The sequence below is a fragment of the Squalius cephalus genome (genome assembly GCF_949319135.1).
Source record: "Squalius cephalus genome assembly, chromosome: 15".
NCBI classification, from domain to species: Eukaryota; Metazoa; Chordata; class Actinopteri; order Cypriniformes; family Leuciscidae; genus Squalius; species Squalius cephalus.
Genome location: NC_137136.1, coordinates 28,478,384 through 28,502,012, shown reverse-complemented (window position 1 = coordinate 28,502,012; position 23,629 = coordinate 28,478,384). Strand labels below are relative to the sequence as shown.

Genomic DNA, 23,629 nt, shown 5'->3' with positions numbered 1-23,629 from the left:
ATATTGATATTAGACATTTTAATTAACATGCAGCTTACTTTGGTCTAAAATTTCAAGTCCAGCTGGAGTCCGATAATGTTTGTCTTGTAATGACATCAATCCATTAACTTTCTCATTCTGGATCATGAAACTGTATAATTGTATAAATGGACTTTATCAGCACTCATGGAAGCAACTCTGTCGACCGAATTTGATAACTGGAATAAATCGTCATTGGATGTCAGTTGATACAACTGATGCCTGGAGTTTAACAGGGGTAGAATTTTAGCAAGAACATCAAACAGCAGATGAAACTTTCTCTATCATGAAACAGTATAATTGTATAAATAGACTTTATCAGCAGCTCACATGGAAGCCGTTCTGTTGAATGAATTTAAGAACTGATATAAAAAGTCATTGGACGTCAGTTGATGCAACTGAAGCCTGGAGTTCAACAGGGGAAGAATTTAATCAAGAACATCAAACAGCAGAAAAGTGAAATAGTGAAACATGGCCAGACTTCAGGGAAGCAACATGGAAAACACAAATAGGAAAGAAAGCAGAAGAAAGGAAAACAGCATAACAATCTTCAACATTAATAGCTGTGAGCTTCATTATGAGCTTCCTGATATCATAGGGCTGCCATTCTCAAAGCTATAAAGAAGACTTTTTTTTTTCTTTAAAAACAGGCGATTAATACCATGTTTTTGCAATGTTAATGTTGCAGAGCAGCTCAAATCTCATTACAACACAAACTCACTCATGTACCCAGTTATTTCTCAATGTTACAAAGTTATAGCAGCCAAAACTGTAAACACATCAACCACAGGTAGAAAGGCAAAGGCTTGCAGAACTGCAAAATGTATCAGCTGTACCAAATGAGCGCTACAGCAGTGATAAACTTAAGTTAAGCTCTTCTAACGCTGTGTCATAGTGAAGCAACATGTGAACATCTCTCACTGAGTGCTTGAAAACAACAGTAGTTTAGGATTGTGCAGCAGTTTTTTTGTTTTTTGTTTTTTGACACTGTCACACAGTCCTATCTGTGCTTCACAAGGATCAAATGTCTCTTGGGTTTATAAGAACTCTTTAGGCACGTCTGTAATTCAAACGGCTTAAAAAAAATACAGATGGGTTTCTGTGAGGGTTAGGAGATCAGTATAAAAATAATTATGCCATTTATATACCATTTATTGGAGAGTGTGTGTGCGTGTGTGCGTGCATGCGTGCGTGTGTGTGTGTTGTGAGCCAGTGCTCTCAGGGATCCAGGAGGAGTGCAGATGGAGTAAAGCATGTGCAACAATGACAGGAGCAACTCTAGCTCACACACAATGAGAGGACACTGCCCGATACAGAGCACACACACACTCACACACAAGCTCAGTGTTTGATCAATGCTGCATTTAGAGAGTGAATCAGAACCACCGACTTACGACTCTCAGCAGTTCACTCGTCACAGAAAGCACCACATAAAAGGAATCCTTTAAGGCCAGGCTCTTTAAGGCAAGTCATTAGCCGCGTTTCCACTGTCGGGCCAGGGCCGAGCGTGCTAGTGCGTGCCAGGGCCAGTCGCATTTCCACAGTCACTTCCGGGGCTTGATCAGGGCTTGCTCGGATCCAACGGCCAGGATTTTATGGCCCATCAAATACCTTGGTCCAAAGCGGGCCAGCTTGGGCTAGAGGACTGGTTACGAACAGAGGCGGGGTTTACCTGAGTCGGGAGACGGCAGCGCCGGATGATTCTGTCAGATGATTCTATCACAATCATGTTTTTATTTTATCTGTCAGTAGCCTACATCTCGTCTCTTTATACCGGACTATCATAAAATAAAGCAGCTTTCTTTTCGGGTGTTTCCTCTGTTTCTCTGACTGAAAATATCTGTAGCCTACTGGGAGTCGAGAGAATGCTAAAGCTCCTCAGGTCATATTTTTGGTGGCATATTTGTAGAAATTATCATTCTTTCAAAATGTGATGTAAATATGTAAATATTAATTTAAAAAATAAACAGAAACAGCCTTGACTGAATAAGTAAGTGTGTCCTCTTTCTTTTGTGAAATAGACCTAACGGTAATTTATTTCTATGTGACTAATGTACAATTTAATTCATTATGATCGATATATCACTTTTTATTGTAAATCTGTGGTAAAACATCGATGCTTGGGTTTTAAATATTCAAGTAAACAACAAAAATGCCAGCAAACGGTCGCTTTCCAGTGATTTCTTTGATTAGTTTTCTGATAAAACTTCCATTTGTTGGTGAAATGATGGGTTAGTGTGACGTTGTTCCAGAGAGGAGCGTTACGGGCGTGTTTTAGTGAAGCGCTTCTGGCCCAACAGTGGAAACGCAGCAGATTTTGGGTCCAGTGCTACTGGCCCCAGGCTATTAGCCCGGCAAGGCCCGTTTAAAGCCCTGGCTCAACAGTGGAAACACGGCTATTGTTCTCCATTTCACTGGTTGATATACCAGTCATGTGAGACTTGTTCAACATGGCAGGACCTAACATAGAATAAAACAAATTTTCTCATCTGATCTTACGTTTAAAAAAATGTTTCAAATGAGTCACTTCTTAAGGTACTTTACAGTAGAAAAACTGAAAAGGAAATATGTGGTTTACAAAAACGGGTGAGATATAATCTGTAACAACGCAGACAGGCTCTTTCTGTCCCGGCTTTTGCAGATTCCCATGCAGGTATGATGTTTACTCTATTCATCAGGATCAAGGCAAGGCAAGGCAAGTGCTTTACACAGAAAGGAATTAAAATAATCACAAAATATAACTGGGAAAATTAAAACTCTTATAAAAGGAATTAAAAGAGATATAAAGATTATACAGTTATTAAAGATATTTAAATAGTAAAAATATGATATATAGATAAACTTCTAATCTGGCAAAACACTGGTGTATCATTTTTCACAGCTGCTTGTTTTACTGTGAGATTTTCCCATGTTGATGGCTGTGCTGTTCTTTCGGCGCGCCTAGGATCAGTGACAGGATTAGTACTGTGTATTTACTATGCTAACTGTAGTTTCAGTAAACAACTCAAAATACCACTTTAATTTCACTTTGTGTTGATATTTTGATGACTGTGGTTTGGCTCATACCAAATTACTAACATTTATTGCATTAACAAAAACTACTTTAGGACTGCTATTTATTAGCCTTACATCATAATGTTTATTCATTAGTGTTGGTGATATTCTTAAAAATGATGTCCATGTTAAGTAAAGTGGGATGGTACTTGTGTGTCAACCATTTTTGAGAAATATATTTGCTTGATTCAGATTCGCAAAAATGTGGGTCACGGCTTAATGATCACGGGAAAAACCCATGAATCTCTATTTAATATCATTCTATGTTAGCTAAATATCACTAAATATAACTCACTCATCACCATATATCTGATATTTCCTAATGTTGCCAATCACATTAATCTGACATTGCTAGCTTTTAATCGAAATCGAAATCACTAGCACAATGCGTTAGCATTTTGCTAGCATGTTAATTTGTCATTCATGCTTACCGACTTTTTAATCTTTAGCGCACTCCGTAGCGCGAGTCCATCAAACAACTGTGGTAAGTCGGAATCAGTGAACAAAAACAATGAGTCAAGGCATCTTCTCCTGTTAGTCACTTTTTTTTAAAGCTACACTGTGTAACTTTTTTAGTTGATTCTTAGCAAAAAACACTTAGTTCTTTCAAAAATATATGTGCTCATTAATGTATATTTAGTTCTTTCAAGTAATAAAGTATTCTCTTAAGTTTATAATCTGCCATTGAAAGTACATACGGGTGAGGGGTTCGAATGCCGGTCGCCATGTTGCCCCTCCATCTTGAAACTACATTAGCCAAAGAGGGACATGCCTGTAAATTCAAGCTTCGCCTTTTGCGTTTTTCACTCAGTGACACCGTGACGAATGCGAGGGGGAGATTACTCGCGAGCTCGCGAGTGCCGGCAGATTTGAAAGATAGTGTGGTGTGTGTGTGTGTATGTGTGTGCGTGCGTACTCACATTTGAAAGAGAGAATTAAAACGTCAACGCGACAGACAAATCAGCAAGACCATAGTCAATATTGGAGTAACTTTTCCCAGATGGAAAGAGCTCATGAGGAGAAGATTTTAAAACGGACGCCGAGGTTGCCTGCTTTCTTCTCGACAGGTAATTCAGCCTGTTGTAATTCATTTGTGTAAATTCGAAGTTTTATAGTTGCTTGTCTAACCATAGCATGGTTGTGCATAACGCCAGAACGACCTCTAGTATAACTTCATCCTCGCGTCAATGGTGAAAAAGTATTGTTTACCTTGTAACATAAATCTGTGCTGCGACGGATCACAGGTGATGAATAGTTTTAAAGGCGCAATTTTTTAACCCTCTGGTGTCTAAGGTGTTTTTGGGGTCCTTGAGATGTTCTGACATGCCCTGACATTTTTGCTTTTTTCAGTTGCTTATAAACATATTAATGGCAAAGGTGTAAATTCACTCTATATAGCACAAACAGGGCTACCATCATATGTGAGCACCATGCATGTACATGTTTTCATTTTTGAGAGAATAATGTTTATGCATGGTTATTGAAAAAACTAAAAACTAAAGTTTCTGAAATAAGGCCATAAAACACATTCTAAATATATGTCAATAAGACTTGTGACTAATGGATGTCATCGCCTAGTGTTTTTTCTTCAAAATTATGTGAAAATTATCCTGCCTAATCATTCACATAACACAATGCATTGATTTAAATTTTGCAAAACACTTTCTGTCTGGAAAGGCAATATGCGGAGTGGGCGTCAACGATCATGCATATTTAGTGGTTCGCACCTGGAGACAATGGGGCCCGCATACTTAATGAGCCATTCATTCAGGTGTGTCACAAGAAAGAATGCAAGAGCAACAGTTGGAAGCATCTCAATATTTTTTTTTTTTTTTTTCACAAATTGTGCTTGCAAATTGGCCTATAATATCAAAAGGAAAACATGTCTAGTAATTGTGCAGTTAATTCTCATACTGTATTTTCAGTTTTGGAATATTTATCCTCTCCCCAAATTTGTCACTAATAAAACACAATAAAAAATTATTTTAAAGAAAAGGCTTATATTTGCCTTTTATTAGTTTGTTTACATCTACCTTGTATTTTTTTTTTTTTTATTAAAAAGGTTACAATTACAACAACAATTCAAGTGTAATCTTTCTTTGTAAAAACTAAAGTATACATTTTATCATACATATTTCAAAGTTAAGGATTCACTACTTGAATATAGCCTAGGCTACATTGGAATAAACACTATAACTTATTATTTGATTATTTTTGACAAAACATACTATATTTAACATATGAGCAAAAATTGGCAAACAAAAGCTTATTTGAGGTGGCAGATATTTTACAGTAAAAATGTATAATCTATCCAAAACTAATCAATGAAATGTTGTCTTTCATATGTCTGTAACATAGTAACTTTCGTTTTTATTATAAGAAATATAAATGTTAATTTGCAGTTTAATATGTTGCTTATACAAATACATTTTATTTCAACATATTTCACTCGATTTTTACTCAGTAGCCTATAGCAATACAGTTTGCTAAAAGCGAAACATTCACAGACAGAAACGATTCAAATTTAAACGATCCGTCTTTTGCCAGTTGTGGTAAACAGCGGCATCTCTGCCGTTCATTCATTCATTCATGCACAGAAACGCGCCGCACTTGAGAATGAAAAAAAAAACTTACTACATTATTCCATCGCCTCGGATCTGTTGCTCCTCGTACTTCTGAGGTAAATTTTCCATTATAGTATTATTCCTCACAGCGCTGCGAGACTGTGTAAACAAGTACAATGATCTGATGTGTTTTCTCGAGCTGATATGGGGGCGTTCACAGTTTGCGTGGATTGCCTCAGACATTTGCGTTTGAATAGCGCGCGCTCTCCGTGGGCGGGGTCACATTACATCTGAATGAGATCTAATTAGCTCGACTGGAATCGCTCTCTTTTAATACAGATTTCACAAGCTGAGAATATTTGTTTTTTATATAAATTACTTCATTTAAAAGAGGAGAATTCAAGCTTCATGCCTGTGTGTCTGTATGCCTGTTTGACTGAGTATTCGCTGAGTTATGGTTCATTTTCGGACGCGTTTCAGAGTTGACTACACTGACAGAGAGAAAGCAGAACTCGCATCATGTTTATTTTTCTTTATTTGGCGAAAAGCACAACACTTTGTTTTTATTGTGAGTATACACAAAAATAATACACACTTAACAGGATCGATTGATGTACAACACAAGCATATAAGATAAAAAGTAATATTTTATTTTATTTATTTTTTTTCACTGATAAGGAAAAAAACGAGCCTATCGCGCCGGCGCGATAGCCGACCTCAGGGGGTTAAGCTATATAAAAAAAAGGACACTGTAAATTTTAGTTATTTTTAATTGCTTTTACTTTGTACACATTGTAAAGTTAGCCTAATCTGATTATGCTGGGATAGCCGATTCCAAGGGTGATGTTTACCTCCTGACATCTGTCCTGTAGTTTTATTCATTTTAGATGTATTATTTATTATTGTCATGGATGAAGTCGATAACTGGAAGCCATGTTAATCTTGGAATAATACGGCCACCGTAGGAGTTAAAACGCCCTCGGAATTGAGAGGAACAGAAACTAATATTCACTGGGTAGTCATATACAATTTCACCGCTAGATGGGGGTAAAAATCACACAGTGTAGCTTTAAGTTAGTCTTTTTTTTTTTTTTTCCCTTCAAGGCTTGCACCTTGGAATCTATTTCAGGGTTTGCGTTCTCGAGCCACCAGGCACTGTTTTGTGCGGATGAGCGGGCCGGAGCAAGTCGAGTGTTTTCTGATTTTCTACTGTGGCGTGTTAGCGACATGAGTTAATAACTAATGATCTTTGCAACGGAAGTGAATCAATCAATCAAAACTTACTTTAGCTGGACAATAACTTTATTCTAGAGCTGCTGTAAAGCCAAAACAATCTCTGTTACTGTAATTTTCCTATTATTTCTGTAAAGCTGCTTTGAAACAATCTATATTGTTAAAAGCGCTATATAAATGAAGGTGACTTGACTTGCACTGCCTGCCACATTTAGCGTAGCCTTCTCTGTCAGCGATGGTTTCTCATGTGATAAATGCAGGGAAATAGTCAGGCTGACAGAAAAGATTTCAGAATTAGAGACACGCATCCAAACTTTAATCGAGGATAGTAAGAATGCAAGGGCACTAGATACTGTTTTAAGTTTATATTTTCACTCGCTGAACACTGACTAAGCACTTGAGAGTTTCGCTCTCCATCAAGCAATCAGCTCAATGGATGCATACCTGTATTTGACATACCATAAACTTTAGTGTGAAGGTGGCAGGACTCACGGTCGATTTGCTGAGAGCGCAAAAATTAATAATAATTATTAATAATAATATATATATATTATTTAATAATTTATATTATCTATATTATCTATATTATCTATATTATTACTATATTATCTATATTATCTATTACTATTTGTTTGTTTGTTTGTTTGTTTTTTTCAGTAACAATGACCAACAATATCTTAAGCACCACCACCAGACCTAAGTTCAGTTAAAATGACAAATATGCATACATGATTACCAAGTTTTAGTTCTAATTACGGATTACTAATATACACTGTATATATATACACTGTATATATATACACACATTTGAAAGCCGCATTTGGCCACATGAATGTCAGTAGAGACTGTGTCTACTAGCCAATCCCCTGTGAAGGCCTCGTCGACATGCAAGCCATCAGCACAGATCCTCAGCAAAGACCACAAAAGAGCAAGGCAGGCCCTCCGCACAGACCTAAGTCTAGCTTAGTCTACATTCTGGCGAGATAAATCTGATCTTCAAGCAAAAGGAACTGGATGAATATTTAAATGCTACCGATCCTGATCTGAATTCTGTCTTGATGCAGCCTGAATCATAATCACTTAATTTATCACTTAACACTAAATATTCAATAATATTATTGATCTGATTGTACTGCCGGACAATGCTTTTTTTTTTTTTTTTTTTTTTTCAGAACTGCTTCTTAAATTAATGCTGTTTTGCTTGTGTTCACATTGTCCACGTCTGTTCTTTTGTGAATCTCTCATGACTGGCATGGCTACTCCTTTCACAGGGTTTTTGTTCTTTGTAAATGATGTGCGTTTACTTAGTGGTAACACTTGTGTTTGCCTCCAAGCCCACAGATGCCGTATGTGCCTTCCTTTGTGGGGGGAGGGGCAAGCCTAGGGTAGGCATCACCAATTCAAAATGTAAATTAAATGTAACAACCCAGCAAGCACTGTGCTCAGAGCCACAACAGCAGGCGCAAGAGGCCCGGCACCGCAGCCTGACGCACAGCTCAATGCAGCTGTAATTGCATTAGCATTATAGCAATGGCTCTCTCAAATCAAATGTTTTTTTCCTAGAGAACTGTGTGGTTTTGAAAAGGCCGCATTCTTCCCTGACTAATTTCAATAATATTTGCATATTCATTACAATTAAGATGACTTTGAGCTGTCGGTTTCTTAGTTAATTTATATTTCTGAAGAGATGACAAAGAGAATGGCAGAAATGATGTGGCACTGACGATTGTGGCGCATTCTCCAAAAATGAACCTTGCAAATGTCAAAATGTTACATTCTGGGATTTGATAGCTACTTCCTGATGATTATGTTCCCTTTAAAATTGTATTTTGAAGGGTTTTCAGCTGCATCTCAATTCCTACAGGTGTGTGTGTGTGTGTGTGTGTGTGTGTGTGTGTGTGTGTGTGTGTGTGTGTGTGTGTGTGTGTGTGTGTTAGTGAGATGTTGACAGCAACATTAGTGAAGCTGCTTTGAAACAATCTGTATTCCATAAAGTGTATATAGAAAAAAATGACACTTGACACACGAACAATAGTAAAACAGACCATTTAAATAATAATAATAATAATAATAATAATAATAATAATAATTCGTTACATTTATATAGCGCTTTTTCTGAGACCTCAAAGCGCTTTACATAGATGGGGGAATCTCCTCAACCACCACCAATGTGCAGCATCCACTTGGATGATGCGACGGCAGCCATATTGCGCCAGAACGCCCACCACACACCAGCTTACTGGTGGAGAGGAGACAGTGATGAAGCCAATCAGTATATGGGGATGATTAGGAGGCCATGATGGACAGGGGCCAAGGGGCAAATTTGGCCAGGATGCCGGGGTTACACCCCTACTCTTTTTCGAAGGACATCCTGGGATTTTTAATGACCACAGAGAGTCAGGACCTCGGTTTAACGTCTCATCCGAAGGACGGTGCTCTTTTGGCAGTATAGTGTCCCCGTCACTACACTGGGGCATTAGGACCCACACAGACCACAGGGTGAGCACCCCCTGCTGGCCTCACTAACACCTCTTCCAGCAGCAACCTGGTTTTTCTCAGGAGTTCTCCCATCCAGGTACTAACCAGGCTCAGCCCTGCTTAGCTTCAGTGGGCAACCAGTCTTGGGCTACAGGGTGATATGGCTGCTGGCCAAATTGGCCAATTTAAAAACTTCACTAAACTACTCTACACTTGTCTAGGTAGACAGCACACTAAATCCTGAAGCAGGTTGTTTTTTGGTATATGGTGCTCTGTGTCGCAATGTCACATGAAGGGCTAAAGTAATCAACGGCATCTGTAATGATGAGGGGTGTCCATCCACAGAACAACACAAATTATTTATATGTGAGTTACACTAATTACGTAAACTATGCATTGAACAGCAAATATTAAAGCTAGGGTAGGCAAATAGGCAAGGCCTCGTTGCTCCTGCTGCTGCTGTTGTGTTGGTTTGTGTCTGTAAGCTTCATATATCTTTCGGTTTTGAATCATTATTTACTATCATTCCTTGTTGTTTATACTGCTAAATATAGCTTACTCAACATCACACATTAACCTGACATCACTAGCTTCAATCTAAATTGTTATTGCTGGCAAGTCGCTAACCTGTTAGCGTGCCATCCATCCGCTCTTTTTTTTTTTTTTCTTGCGCGCACTCGCACCTTTTACGAGTTCATCAAACAACTAGGATCAGTCAACAAACACGGTGAGTCATGCCATCTTCTCCTCTTATTGTCACTTGCACTTCATGAAACATGTACAGCATAGTCTTCTCTGCCAGCACAGGATTTACATGTGATAAATGCAGGGAGATAGTAAAGCTGACAGGGGAGATTTCAGAACTAGAGACACACATCCAAACTTTAATCGAGGTTAATTGTAAGCGTGCAAGGGCTTTAGATACTGCTTTGGATGCGACTAGCTTAGTGAACTCTGTACATTGTTCGGTTCCGGCTGTAGTAGAGCCCATGCAGCAGGGCAATTGGGTGATGGTGAAACGCTGTGGTCGCGGGACAAAACACCGTTCTTCCGCTCCGATTACAACTTCAAATAGATTCTCACCTCTCAGTGAAAAAGGTGTTGCTGTAATTTATAGTAATATTTTCAGAATTATTAAGAAGTCTAGTTTCAATTATAATTATTTTTAAGTGTTGGTGCTTAATATAGCAATATATAGTGTAAATGATAAATCACATTTGAGATTTGTGCTGGCTACTGTATACAGGCCACCATACATACTTTATCAAAGAATTTGCTGATTTTCTATCAGAGTTAGTACTGGCTGCAGATAAAGTCCTAATTGTTGGTGAGTTTAATATAAATGTAGATAACTAAAAAGATGCATTGAAAAAAACAGATTCTAATTATTGGACAAAAAACTTCCTCACGTAATAATCTAGAATAATGTCTAACACTTGATGGCTGCTCTGTCAAGTCTTCGTCGTCAGTTAGGAACCTGGGTGTGCTCTTTGATATCAATCTTTCATTTGAAAGTCACGTGTCTAGCATCTGTAAAACCACATTTTTTTATCTTAAAAATATATCTAAATTACGTCATATGCTCTCAATGAAAAATGCAGAACAATTAGTTCAAGCGTTCATGACATCAAGGCTAGATTTTTGTAATGCTATTATGGGTGGTTGCACTGCACGCTTAATAAACAAACTACAGCTGGTCCAAAATGCAGCAGCTAGAGTTCTTACCAGAACCAGGAAGTATGACATATTAGCCCGGTTCTGTCAACACTGCATTGGCTCCCTATTAAACATTGAATAAATTTTAAAATATTGCTGATCACTTACAAAGCACTAAATGGTTTAGCTCCCCAGTACTTGAGCAAGCTCTTAACGCATTATAGTCCTTCACGTCTATTGCGATCTCAAAATTCCAGCCAGTTGACAATACCTAGAATATCAAAATCGACTGCTGGTGGTAGATCCTTTTCCTATTTAGCACCAAAACTTTGGAACAATCTTCCTAACATTGTCCGGGAAGCAAAAAACACATCTCTTTGGCCTAGCATACACAACACATTATAGACTTCTATAATTCAATGTTAGGCTGCATAGTTTAGGTCAGCCGGAACCGGGAACACTCCCCATAAATCCTGATGTACTTGTTACATCATAAGGAGGATGGCGTCTATGCTAATATTAGTCTCTCTGTTTATCCGAGGTTTACTGCACGTCGCCGGGTCCCGGACGTATCCAGATCTGATGAAGGACCTGCACCTGGACACGATGACAACGCAGTCCTGAAGTGTCAACCAGTCCCCCTCTGTTTACTGAAGTCAGCCGGATCCCGGCCATATCCAGATCAGATGGTGGACCTGCACCTGGACCCATCAATGACGCATCCCTGAAGTGCCAGCCTCACCAGCCCTCTGAAGGCCTCATCGACACGACAGCCAGCACTGATCCTCAACAAACTCGTCTCCATACCGGCGTGATGACTCCGACCTCCAACCAGATGGAATTGGATAAATATTCTGAATGTTCTGATCCAATCTGACTTCTGACCTGTAATGCTGCCTGGATTATAATCATACACTGTTCGCTTGTTGGCCAGAGGAGAACTGGTTCCCAACTGAGCCTGGGTTCTCCCAAGGTTTTTTTTCTCCATTCTGTCACCTGATGGAGTTTTGGTTCCTTGCCACTGTTGCCTTGGCTTTTGGCTTGCTTAGTTGGGGTCATTTAATATTCAACAATATTATTGTTACACATAACACATTATAGACTTTTATAATTCAATGTTAGGCTGCATAGATTAGGTCAGCCGGAACCGGGAACACTTCCCATAAATCCTGATGTACTCTTTACATCATAAGAAGAATGGCGTCTACGCCAATATTAGTCTCTCTGTTTATCCCGAGGTTTATCGCAGTCCGCTGGATCCAGGCCGTATCCAGATCTAATGAAGGACCTACGCCTGGACGCGACTACAGCGCAGTCCTGAAATGTCAACTAGGCTCTTCTCTTTGAAGGCCTCCCTCCCCTCCCTTTACCTATCTACAGATAAAGCGATGTCGGGATAATTCCGGTTGGCGTGGCTACGTGGAAGCGATAAAAATTCTGTATTATAAATTAAGGCCAGACAAGTAGTATGTTGAGGGTTGATTTGCAGGGAAGGACTACATGCCTGCGCACATATATTCAAATGCGCATACCTATAGACTGAACTCGTAATATGCATGTGCACGCCATCAGCGTTCTCACGGGTTCGCGTTTTTGAAGTTTGCTCAGAAAGAACTTAACCCTCTAGGCGCCACGGTTGAGTTTACTCGACAAGATGCGGCACTGATTAAAACGGCCGATTTTGTCAAATAGGGTGTCAAATTTCATTTGACCTCCCCTCCACTAGTTGGCAGACATGTCATACTGCATCCCTGACTCAAAAAAACGTCATGCTTCTATACAAAATCTTCGAGTTAGAGCGCATTGAATCAGTGCGAACAAAAGCGGACCTAGTGTGCGAGTGAGCCATTTTATCAGAGCAATATTGTCAACGTCAGCGAGTATTTGCATTAGATTATTAGGGCCCGAGCACCGATGGTGAGAGGACCCTATTGTTTTTGCTCCGTTTATTCTTCTTCTTCTTCTCCAAAGTGAATCGCTTTTTAGAGGGCCTAAACATGCTCGAAAACTCATGAAACTTTGCACACGCTTCAGAAGTGGTGAAAATTTACGTGTGATATGGTTTTCAGAATTGGGGGGGGCAAATTCGGTAAATTATTGCCCCCACATTTTGCCCCGGCTCCTGGTTTCACGTACAGGTATGAAATTTGGTACATACATGTAATGACCCAATACCTACAGATAAGTCTCTTGGAGCATAGCCCTAAACACAACAGGAAGTGAGCTATTTTGAACTTCCTCCTAGATTTTGGGCATTTTTCGTAATTTCCTGATGTTGTACTTTAACGAACTCCTCCTACAGATTTGATCTGATCCTCTTCAAATTTGGTGAGTGTAATCTTAAGGCCTTTGTGACGTTAAATTGCGAAGATCTAGAGTTTTCGTCGAAGGGTGTGCCCTCGGCGGCCTGACAAATGTTCACCCAATTTCGGCCTTCTGGTGATATATGCATGATCAGATAAGTTCAATATTAATGTTGCTTGCAGTTCCGATGTTGCTAGGCAACCACAGACAGCCTGCAGTAACTCAGCCATACATTTTTCAATCTGCCCCAAACTTCACATGTTTGATAAGAGTCCTGTCCTGAACACATGACCATGCTCATTATGGTTATAGCAATAGCGCCACCTGCTGGTAGCAGGAAGTGTGGCAAATACAAAACGTGCTCGAAAAATCGTGAAACTTTGCACACGCTTCAGAAGTGGTGAAAATTTACGTGTGATGTGGTTTTCAAAATTGGGTGGGGCAAAATGGCTTACTTATTGCCCCTATATTTTGCCCCTGGCTCCTGGTTTCACGTACAGGTATGAAATTTGGTACATACATGTAAAAACCCAATACCTACAAAAAAGTCTCTTGGCGCGTAGCCCTAAACACAACAGGAAGTCAGCTATTTTGAACTTCCTCTCAGATTTTGGGCAGTTTTTGCCATTTCCTGATGTTGTACTTTAACAAACTCCTCCTACAGTTTTGATCTGATCCTCTTCAAATTTGGTGAGTGTAATCTTAAGGCATTTCCTAAAAGCGCCGGGTGGCGGTGGCAGGGGTGCGAGGGCCCTTTTCATCGCTGCTTGCAGCTTTAATTATTATTATTATTAGGGGCCAAGCACCGAAGGTGCGGAGGCACCTATTGTATCCGTTCGCGTTCTTATTATTATTATTCTTCTTCTTCTTCCGCTCTTGGAGTCTATGGCAGCCCATAGAACCGATTGCGGGAAAGTTGTTTTGGTTTGACATTCTGATAGAGGACAGTCCCAACATTAAGTACACCAATTTTGGTGTGTCTAAGTCATTCCCTCTAGCGCCACCACCTGTCCAAAGTTTCACTTTTACTTTGCTAATAACTTTTGAACCGTAAGGCCAATCAGCGAAATCCTTTTTTCCTCTGATTCCTGAGCTCATGCCGATTCGATTGCACCCTATATCGTCATTTTCCGTCATAAAAACATGGCCGCCATTTTGAATTTTCCTAAAAAGGTACTTTTTCGAACTCGTCCTAGACGGTTTGTCCGATTTGCACGAAAATTGAATCGGATCATCTTCAGGCAGTGGTGACAAAAAGTTATTAAAATCTTGTTGATTCGTCAAACCGTTTTTGATAAACGCTCGAACAAATTTTACGTAGCGCTTGCAAAAACAGTCGTAAGGCTGTATCTCCGCAGCGGTTTATCGTATTCAGACCAAACTTGGTACATGTACTCACAAGCATGACCTGAGGCTACATGCTGCGTTTCGGCACAGCGCCACCTACAGGTCCGGAGATATGAAAAATGGCTATTTTTGCTTATAACTTCTGAACAGTTTGTCCAAAAATCATAAAATTGGTCTTGATAGATTCAGGGCGTCATGCCGAGTCGACTGATATCCAATTTTGCCATATCGGCCAATTTGACTGTCGGCCATTTTGAATTTTGTGCTAAAATGCTGTATTTTAACAACGCATGAACGGATTGTTACGAAACTTGGTATGGGTCATCAGCACGATGTCCTGAAGGAGTGTGAGAAGTTTCGAAACAGCGCCACCTAGTGGTGAATTTTTTTTTTCAAATGCTTATAACTTTGGGTGTGATCGACTTATTTTCACGAAACTCATCTCATTGGACTCCTGAATCGTTGCCGAGTCCAACGATACCAAACATGTTAGGTTTCGCCTAACGGTTTGTGTAGCATTGTGATTTAGCGCTTAAAAAACATTAGGCTATATCTTCGAAACCGTTTGTCCGATTGAGACGAAACCACCGTCAGAAGTTTGGAATCATAGCTTGTTAACTATATGCTAATTCCCAAATGTGAAAATATTGATGTTTAGGGGTAGTAATATTCAATCAAAGTCATGTGTCAGTCATTTTTTACGTGTTTTTTCATATAAATGTCTATAACTCCGAAGCAAATTGAGATTTTTGCACCAAAATCGACACATATATGTATGGGCTCACTCTGATGACACATAAAAAAAATAGTGGGACTGAGCCTCTTGGTGGCGCTATAATAGAACAAAACATGAAATTCCCATTGATTTCAATAGAGTTTTGTGAAATAAAATGCTATACTAAACAAATGCATTGGTGTAATATTACGAAACTCAGAATGTGCCTTCAGCACCATCCCCTGAAGGTACTCAAAATATTTCGAAACAGCGCCACCTAGTGGTCAAAAGTTATAACAAAATTTCCAAAAAGGCTAATAACTTTTGAATAAATCTGTCTATTGAAATGCCACTGGTCTTAATAGATTCCTTGGGTCAAGCCGAGAACATAGATACCAAGTTTTCCTTATTTGGCCGAACTTCCTGTCCGCCATCTTGATGTTCAGTCAAAACCTACTTTTTCGAACTCCTCCTAGACCGTTTGTCCGATTTTCACCAAAATCGAATCGTATCATCTCCAGACCGTGCCGACTAAAAGTTATGGATTTCGTGTCGATAGACGAAACCGTTTTCGTATAGCGCAGCAGCAAAGTTGAGGCATGATGCTAATAGCACTATTCAGGCTTTATCTCTGCAATGCCTTGACATATTGACACCAAACTTTGTATGTGTCATTGTCACTTCACTCTGACCACATCACATCAGTTTTGTAACTGCGCCACCTATTGGTCGAAAGTGATAATCCATAAAATCATATTTTTAATTATTGTTTCTATGATTTTTCAGGCATTTTGCATAAAATCCTCTTTAAAGTCTATAATTGCTCATTGTTGCAGTTGGTCTGACACTTTCAGACATGTTGGCATGTCTTGTCGTCTTATTCTGCTTGGCCCCGGTAATTGCTGCTTGCAGCTATATTTATTATTATTATTATTATTATTATTATTATTATTATTATCTAATGGCATCAATAAAGCTGAAGTGTTGGGTCTTCTATTCGCGGACCCTGATTCTAAAGGGGAATATTTGCCTTCAGAAGATATATTTGCCACTGGGTATGTTAGACGAGGTCGAAGTATTCATAGGACAGTTAGGGGGCAACGTGGAGGCAGGGTGGGGAGTCGCAATGACAATGACAGTAGTCCGAGCTGTGCACATTCGGCGTGTGCGCGAGGCAGATCTGGCTGCGCTCGCGCTGCTCGTAGCAGGATCAGAGGCGGTGTGACACCGGGCAGAGGGGCTAATGATTTACACTGTTGATTTACTATCTATTTCCCTGACCATTTAGTAGTGTACAATATGTGTTATTTTTTGTGTGTTCATGTCCTTGTGATGTGTGCGTCTTTGTCAGCTAAAAAAAAAACGACCAAAAAAACATCAACCACAAAAAAAAGAAAAAAAAAATACTAACATTGTCTAAACAGGTCTTGTCTACTTGTGTTTGTGTGTCATATATGAATAATATATATGTGCCCCATACATGGAATCAGAGTGCCTACTGTATGTAGTAAATGGAAAATCTCTACAGCAAAAGGCCAACCGCTGCATGCATTCGGTTTGTTTCTACCATTTATTAGTAATGATTTACACAGTTTGTTTACTATTTACTATTTACCTTAGCATTCAGTATTGTGCAATATAGCATACAGAAGGTGAGGGACATTTTGGGGGGAAAGAAGTGCTGCATTTTATCATTTAAACATGTGACTTTTCATGAAAATTCTATAATCCAAGATGGCCGCCACCATATGACGTCATAATATGCAAATTAGATGGGAAAATGTAATCCCGACATAAACTTTGGGTCATCCTTAATATTTCTCTAATTTACAGAAAGTCTCTATCTTTTATCACTTTTAAGATATAGCCTTTTGAAATTAAGATGTCAAAATCGAACGTTTTAGAAAAAAACCTCTGGCGCCTAAAGGGTTAAGAGTTTTCTGTTAAAACGGTGTCGTGTTAGCGGCCCCTAAGTTAATAACTAATGATCATTGCGACTGAAGTGAATCAATCAAAACTAACTTTAGCTGGACATTAACTTTATTCTTGAGCTGCTGTAAAGCCAAAACAATCTCTGTTACTTTAATTTCCTATTGTCAATGTAAAGCCGCTTTGGAACAATCTACATTGTTAAAAGCGCTGTATAAATGAAGATGACTTGACTTGACATGCGCACCTGATCCTAATTTTATGCATTTTAAGTAATAAATAAATGTGGAGGTGTCCTATCTTTTTACTCACCAAATATTTTATTTCCATTAAGGAAATTTTAAAAATAATTTTAAAGAGACATTTCTTCAGTTTTATTATTTTTTAGTATTATTATTTATTTTACGTCCATCTCTCAATATTGTTAAAATGAAGATCCAATGTCCATATGTTGAAAAAGACCAAGGTTTTCATGGGGTGTCCTATCTCTTTCACATGACTTTATATGTACATGTTTTAATATTTAAACCACTTCTATTATTGATTTCAATCATGATGTGAAGAACGTTTCAACCAGTATAACAAAAAGTGTCTATAAAAACATTTTTTTTTTTTTAAATGGTCTACCCTACATTTAAGTCACAGAAATTCACGTGTTAATTTTCCAGACCCTAAAGTAAAAACACAAAACTTTCATGCAGTGACTGAGTTACAGAAACTTACTTTATGGAGTTCCTGAAGTGATCTTCTGCTGGGTTCTTGACTGTGCAACTGTTCAGTAACCACAGATCAGCATCAGATGGATTCTCTGGAGAAAGAGAGACAGTTACAGATTAACAAGTTACACTAGAAGATTCCCGCCACGATGATCTGTCAAAACTATTCACACAGCTGAAATGCAATATGAGATAATCAGATTAACAGCTGTCTGTGATTAAGATGCACTTGAGAAGAGCGTTTCTAAAACTGCAGATCACAGTAAATGATCTACATGGTAGGAAAACAGTTTCACTACATTCAAATGACCTCAATCCTTTTTTCAAGATACTTTTTTATTTTATTTTATTTTTTTAAATGTGAAACGTAAAGCAAACTATGACTTTAGACTGGTATTGTGCACATTTTAATCTTTCTTTCTTAATGTATGCTCATATTTTTTATTTGAAATGTAAACATGTCCACAAATGCTCCAATGACTCAACCCAGCCCTTGGCATTAAAAGCAGTCTCATTAAAATAAGCATGCAATTCTAGTAAAGCAGAGTCAGTTTGTGCAAGTCAATCACTGACTGAACCCAATATGCTAAAAGCATATGTTCCAGTTTCCATCTCTTTTCTATGATTTTCAATCAGAATGATTGTATAGTTTTAATCATTTTATGTAGACTGCCATATTTCCATTTGCATGTCAGGTTGCAATCTTTAGAATGAACAGATTAAAACAATTATGCATATTAGCATACAAACAACTCTAATAAAGCCCATAACAGACAGACTAATGTTATACTGATGCAACACAAAAGCACAACAGTTTCGACCTGATGAAACACTGCAGAGCAAAGCGGAACTAGAAGGATGTAGACATTTCAATATTTCTAGGTTTTCCATGATCATAAAAAGATTAATAGCATGTGTATAATCTGTATGACCTAGTGGTTATCACACATGATTGCACACTATTTCCATTACAGCACTGAAGAGCCAGATGCTGGATGACACACCTGAGCAACGGAGGCTCGCCTGCAAAAATGTTTATTTATAGAGCACATTTAAAACCAACCAAGGTTGACCAAAGTGCTTTACATGAATAAAAGAACACAATGTACATAAAAAAGATAAAGTAAAAAAACTAAATAAACAAACAAGCAATCAACAGTATGCAAAGAAACCCCAGGATAACATACTAAGGCGTGTTAAAAGCCAGGGAGAATAAATATGTCTTGAGATAAGATTTAAAAGCAGGGCTCTACAGTGCGACTGCATTTGCAACTCAAAATTACTGCATGCGAGATGATGCGACTGTAAAAAAGTATTTAGGAGCACCAGTGCGACTGGCCCGATCAGGCCCAGTTCTATGGGGGTGCTAAAGATGAAACTAAAACCACCAGTAGGGGGCAGCAAGTCACTGTCTTTGTCACTGAATCATTCATTAAATCGATTCGTTCAAACGGCTGATTCATTCAGGAACAAAGCAAGCGACTGTTTATGAATGGGCCTCAGTTAAAACTCAGTTAAAACTAATAACAGCATATTGGCCAAACAGATTTTGCAAACCCGCCTGTGCGTAATTGTGTTTTCAGACTCTGCACTCTGGAAAGCGTGATGAGAAAAGTAGAGTGTGTGTTTTTGCTGCGTTGAGCAATGCAGCCTGCACAATCCCAGACATGTCTGTTGATTTCTTGAAACACAATGGCCAATCAGAGGCGTTTAAGTTAAAATCCACTCACTGCTCAAAGCGCTGGAGTTTGTTCAGTGCTGAGTTATGCAAGCTCACAAATCCTCTCACAAACAAAGTACAGAAACAATGTAAATAAGAGATTCATTGTTCAGTCTAGACAATTTCACTGATTATAAGGGAAGTTTGTGAGATTGCGATGAACTGAGACGAGTGACAGCTTTTTAATATAAAAGGGAGTTTGCAAATGTAATATTGATTTTTATACAATTCAATAAACAGTTAATATGACTTAGATTTTAGAAACAGTACATATTGTCAGATTTTGCCCCATTTTGTCAACGAAAATAGTTCAAAACAAAATCACAGCTGAACCACTGAGCATCTCAGAGCAAACACAGGTGTTTCATTTATGAATGAATCTGCGTTTTCAAACGTATCTAGAGAGTCAATGATTCAATGGCCCATTCATAAACAGTCGCTTGCTTTGTTCCTGAATGAATCAGCCGTTTGAACGAATCGATTTAATGAATGATTCAGTGACAAAGACAGTGACTTGCTGCCCCCTACTGGTAGGTTTAGTTTCATTTTTAAATTATCACTTCAGTTATTTAAATAATTTAATATTTCTAAATTCAAAACCTATTTAAAACACAATCTCATAATATTGTTATCATGAATTTAAATGCATTCATGCCACTTCTGAGCCTTATTAAACTTGATCCATGTGATCCTGATCCAAAGGACACCAGGATTAAATTACACACTTTCAAATGAAAGTTTATACAAGTTTGTTTAGTGCATATTATTTTAGCAATGAATCACACAGTGGTGGCCAAACAAAGGATTTATTCCTTCTCATTCTGCTGTGTTTGCTTAGTTTACTGGTGTACTTTTAAAGATATATTTGTACAGCAGTTATAAGTCCTTAATAAAGTCCTTAATAATTGCACCTATAAAGCAATAAATGATTTTGAGTTTTTTTGTGCTAAGATTTATTCAGGCTCACGTTGTTCAACCCGTATAAAAGGAGATTTGGCTATTTTTAAGGAAATTAATGTGAATATAGACAAGGCTGTGGAGATCCAAACATGACAAAAACAGCACTTCAACAGTCCTAACCAGACTGTTGCAGTGCTGTTTTTGTTGTGTTTTTGACACCGCAACATGCAAAAAAAATTCCATTTCTGCGACATTGCGGCTGGAACATACAAATTAGGACAATGATAATCTCAGGTAATGATTATAAAAGCGACAATGGATATTTTATCTATGTGAACAAACAAGTGTATTGTATTAGTCACTCAGTATGTATTTTTAATAATGATTAATTAGATTATGTATTCATTCATTTTGTTTAGAGTAGTGGTTCTCAACGGGGGCGGTACCGCCCCCCAGGGGGTGTTCAGAGAACAACGGGGGGCGTTGGAAGCAAGATTTTTGAAAGGGGGGCATTCAGGTGTTAATGGGGGGCGTTCACAAGTTTAAATATATAACGCAAATTTTTGTTCATTTACTTTTGTTCATTTTAAGCATTTAGTAATTTAGTTGTAATAAACACTTTAAGTGGGCTATTTAAAAAGTGTTACGACTATGTTTTTGTTAAATTATGTTGTAAAACATATGCTCAGAGTGTGATATCATATTGTGTGTGCACGCGCGTCTATGGTGCGCGTAAAAGAATACCTCAGCAGCGCTCCAAAAAAAAAAAAAAAACACCTCCGCTCCCGCTCTACTCCTGACCGCAAGTCCACCGTCAGTGTTGTAGGTAGGCACTAGGCAGGTTTTTTTGTGTTCATTATTGCATTACGATTGAAAGCAGTATCAATAATGTCAAAAATACGATGTGCAGTCAAGTTCGGGTGTGTGTATGCTGTGAGTGTTCTCACCAATACGCTTGTTGTGATTCGCGGAGTTTTGACGAGTTGTATTTTGACGACTTGATATTATTTCTTATTCAAAAGTTTAGAATCCCTAACATTCTAAAATCTTCCAGTTTAATGCAACATGTAGCCTATCGTTACTTTTGCAACGATTCTATTATTTTTCCAGTCATAGACCAGCGCTCAAGCACTGACTACAATCCAGCGCTGAGAAGAATCGCATTCACGTGCTCAAAAATGTGTTTCGCGCTGACAACAATCTAGTGGTGCCTAGAATCACGCAGCGGAGGAATGGAAAGTTGACAAGCCATTAAAAAGTATTGACTTAAGAAACACTTACATTTTTTTCAAATATTTTCAATAAATCATGTTCCCATTCACTCTGACGACGAATTTTAAAATTAATTAAACTAAATTCTATTTATAAGGTAAAACTTTTACATTTTTAGGCATCAACTAATTCCAATCCCTAATGCCAAAATGTTTTCTTTGTTCACCAAGTAATTTACTGGTCAGGCATTATTGTTAACTCGCAAGACAGTAAGGAGAAAATGACAATTTGATGGATAATTTAAATATATTCTGCAATCACATTTTGGTAATGTATTCATTCCGCCATCACATCTGAGCGCGAAACGCTTGGGTATAGTTTCAAGATATAAAAATAATTAATAATACAATAATAATTTAATTGTTCATATGCGTTTAATCTTGTTAGAAGATTTTTTTTTACTGATTATGAACACAAATTAATAACGACAAACCAAATTAATTGTAATTACCATTGATGACAACAACCAAGGTATTTTAGGCCTACTAATTCTAACATAATTTTTCATGAAAAATCATGATTGTATTTATTTATTTTTCGAAAGTAAGGTTAATTTAAGCAGCTTCTTGCAATACTCTCCTAAATGCATAATTAAACCTAAGTGCAAACATTACCACTTTAATGACCGTCCTTTATTTTTCAGTGCATTTGTTTTACAATATATGGCTACTGTCATGGGATTAATATTATAACTATTATTATGTAGTAGTGTAATGTAGACAGACACAACTAAAAGAGGTTTGAATTTTTCTTTAATTTGCAGTGAATATGGGTTGGCGCTTTTAATTTTGAACTGTCAAAGTGCACCAGATTGATGAATTAAACATTAAAATGCACAAAATTTTCTTACGGGGGGGGCATGCCCCCCAACCCCCCTAGAAGGCCTGAGGTCCACCCACCACAGATTTACCAAAAATCATGTGAGAAAAACTTGTATTGCTATGCCAATGCAGTTTATAGATTGTTTTTTGGATTAATCACTGTGGAGTGTAGTTCCATTGTATTAATAAAATTCAATTTTGCACTTATTTCATCTGTTAACTCTCATTCATTCCTGGTCGCTCATTAGTTTGGGGGTGGGGGGCGTTCAGGGACCTGGATATTGGATAAGGGGGCGCTGGCCCAAAAAAGGTTGAGAACCACTGGTTTAGAGTAAAGTGCTCCTGCAGAGAGACTCTGCCCACACTCTCCTGATTGGCTGTGAGTTTTGACTGATTTTGTCGTGTCTCGTAGTCGTGTTGTGTCTGGTGTTGACAGAAAAATTGCTGGAATCTTACTGTGTCACTTCTGGTTAGGCCACAGAGCTATACTAGAAATACTTAACTTTTTTGGAGCTCACTCAGTACTTTATGGCAGAGAGCATTGTGAACTTTCTGCAAAACATCTCAATTTGAGAAAGTAAGAATACAAGTTTAGAACAGGTGAGAAGTGAAATGGTAAGAAGACCTAACCTACATATGTTAGGACCCTATGAAATCCGTTTTATTTCTTCCCAAATTCCGTTCTATTTCTTCCCAAATTCCGTTTTTTTCCCTGTTATTTTTTTTTTCTGGATTCCATTTTAATGGTTTAATTAAATTTTAATAAATCAAAAAGCATGACTAATTAATTGAATTTAAAAAAAAAAAACAATGATTTGTGTATTCATTTTTAAAATGTTATTTTCTATGATTTTCTTTAAGAAATTCTGTGTTGTGCATTTTTATTTTCCTGGCAATCAAAT

General features: G+C 38.1%; 1 protein-coding gene across 1 annotated transcript in view; it reads right to left on the bottom strand.

Moving 5' to 3' along the window:
- cdkal1 (CDK5 regulatory subunit associated protein 1-like 1) overlaps positions 1–23,629 on the bottom strand; it is a 603,253-nt gene that overhangs the window by 490,552 nt on the left and 89,072 nt on the right. Inside the window, exon 4 of the mRNA XM_079894178.1 lies at positions 18,022–18,106. Coding sequence (XP_079750304.1) covers positions 18,022–18,106 — 85 coding nt within the window. The remainder of the gene's footprint in view (positions 1–18,021; positions 18,107–23,629) is intronic.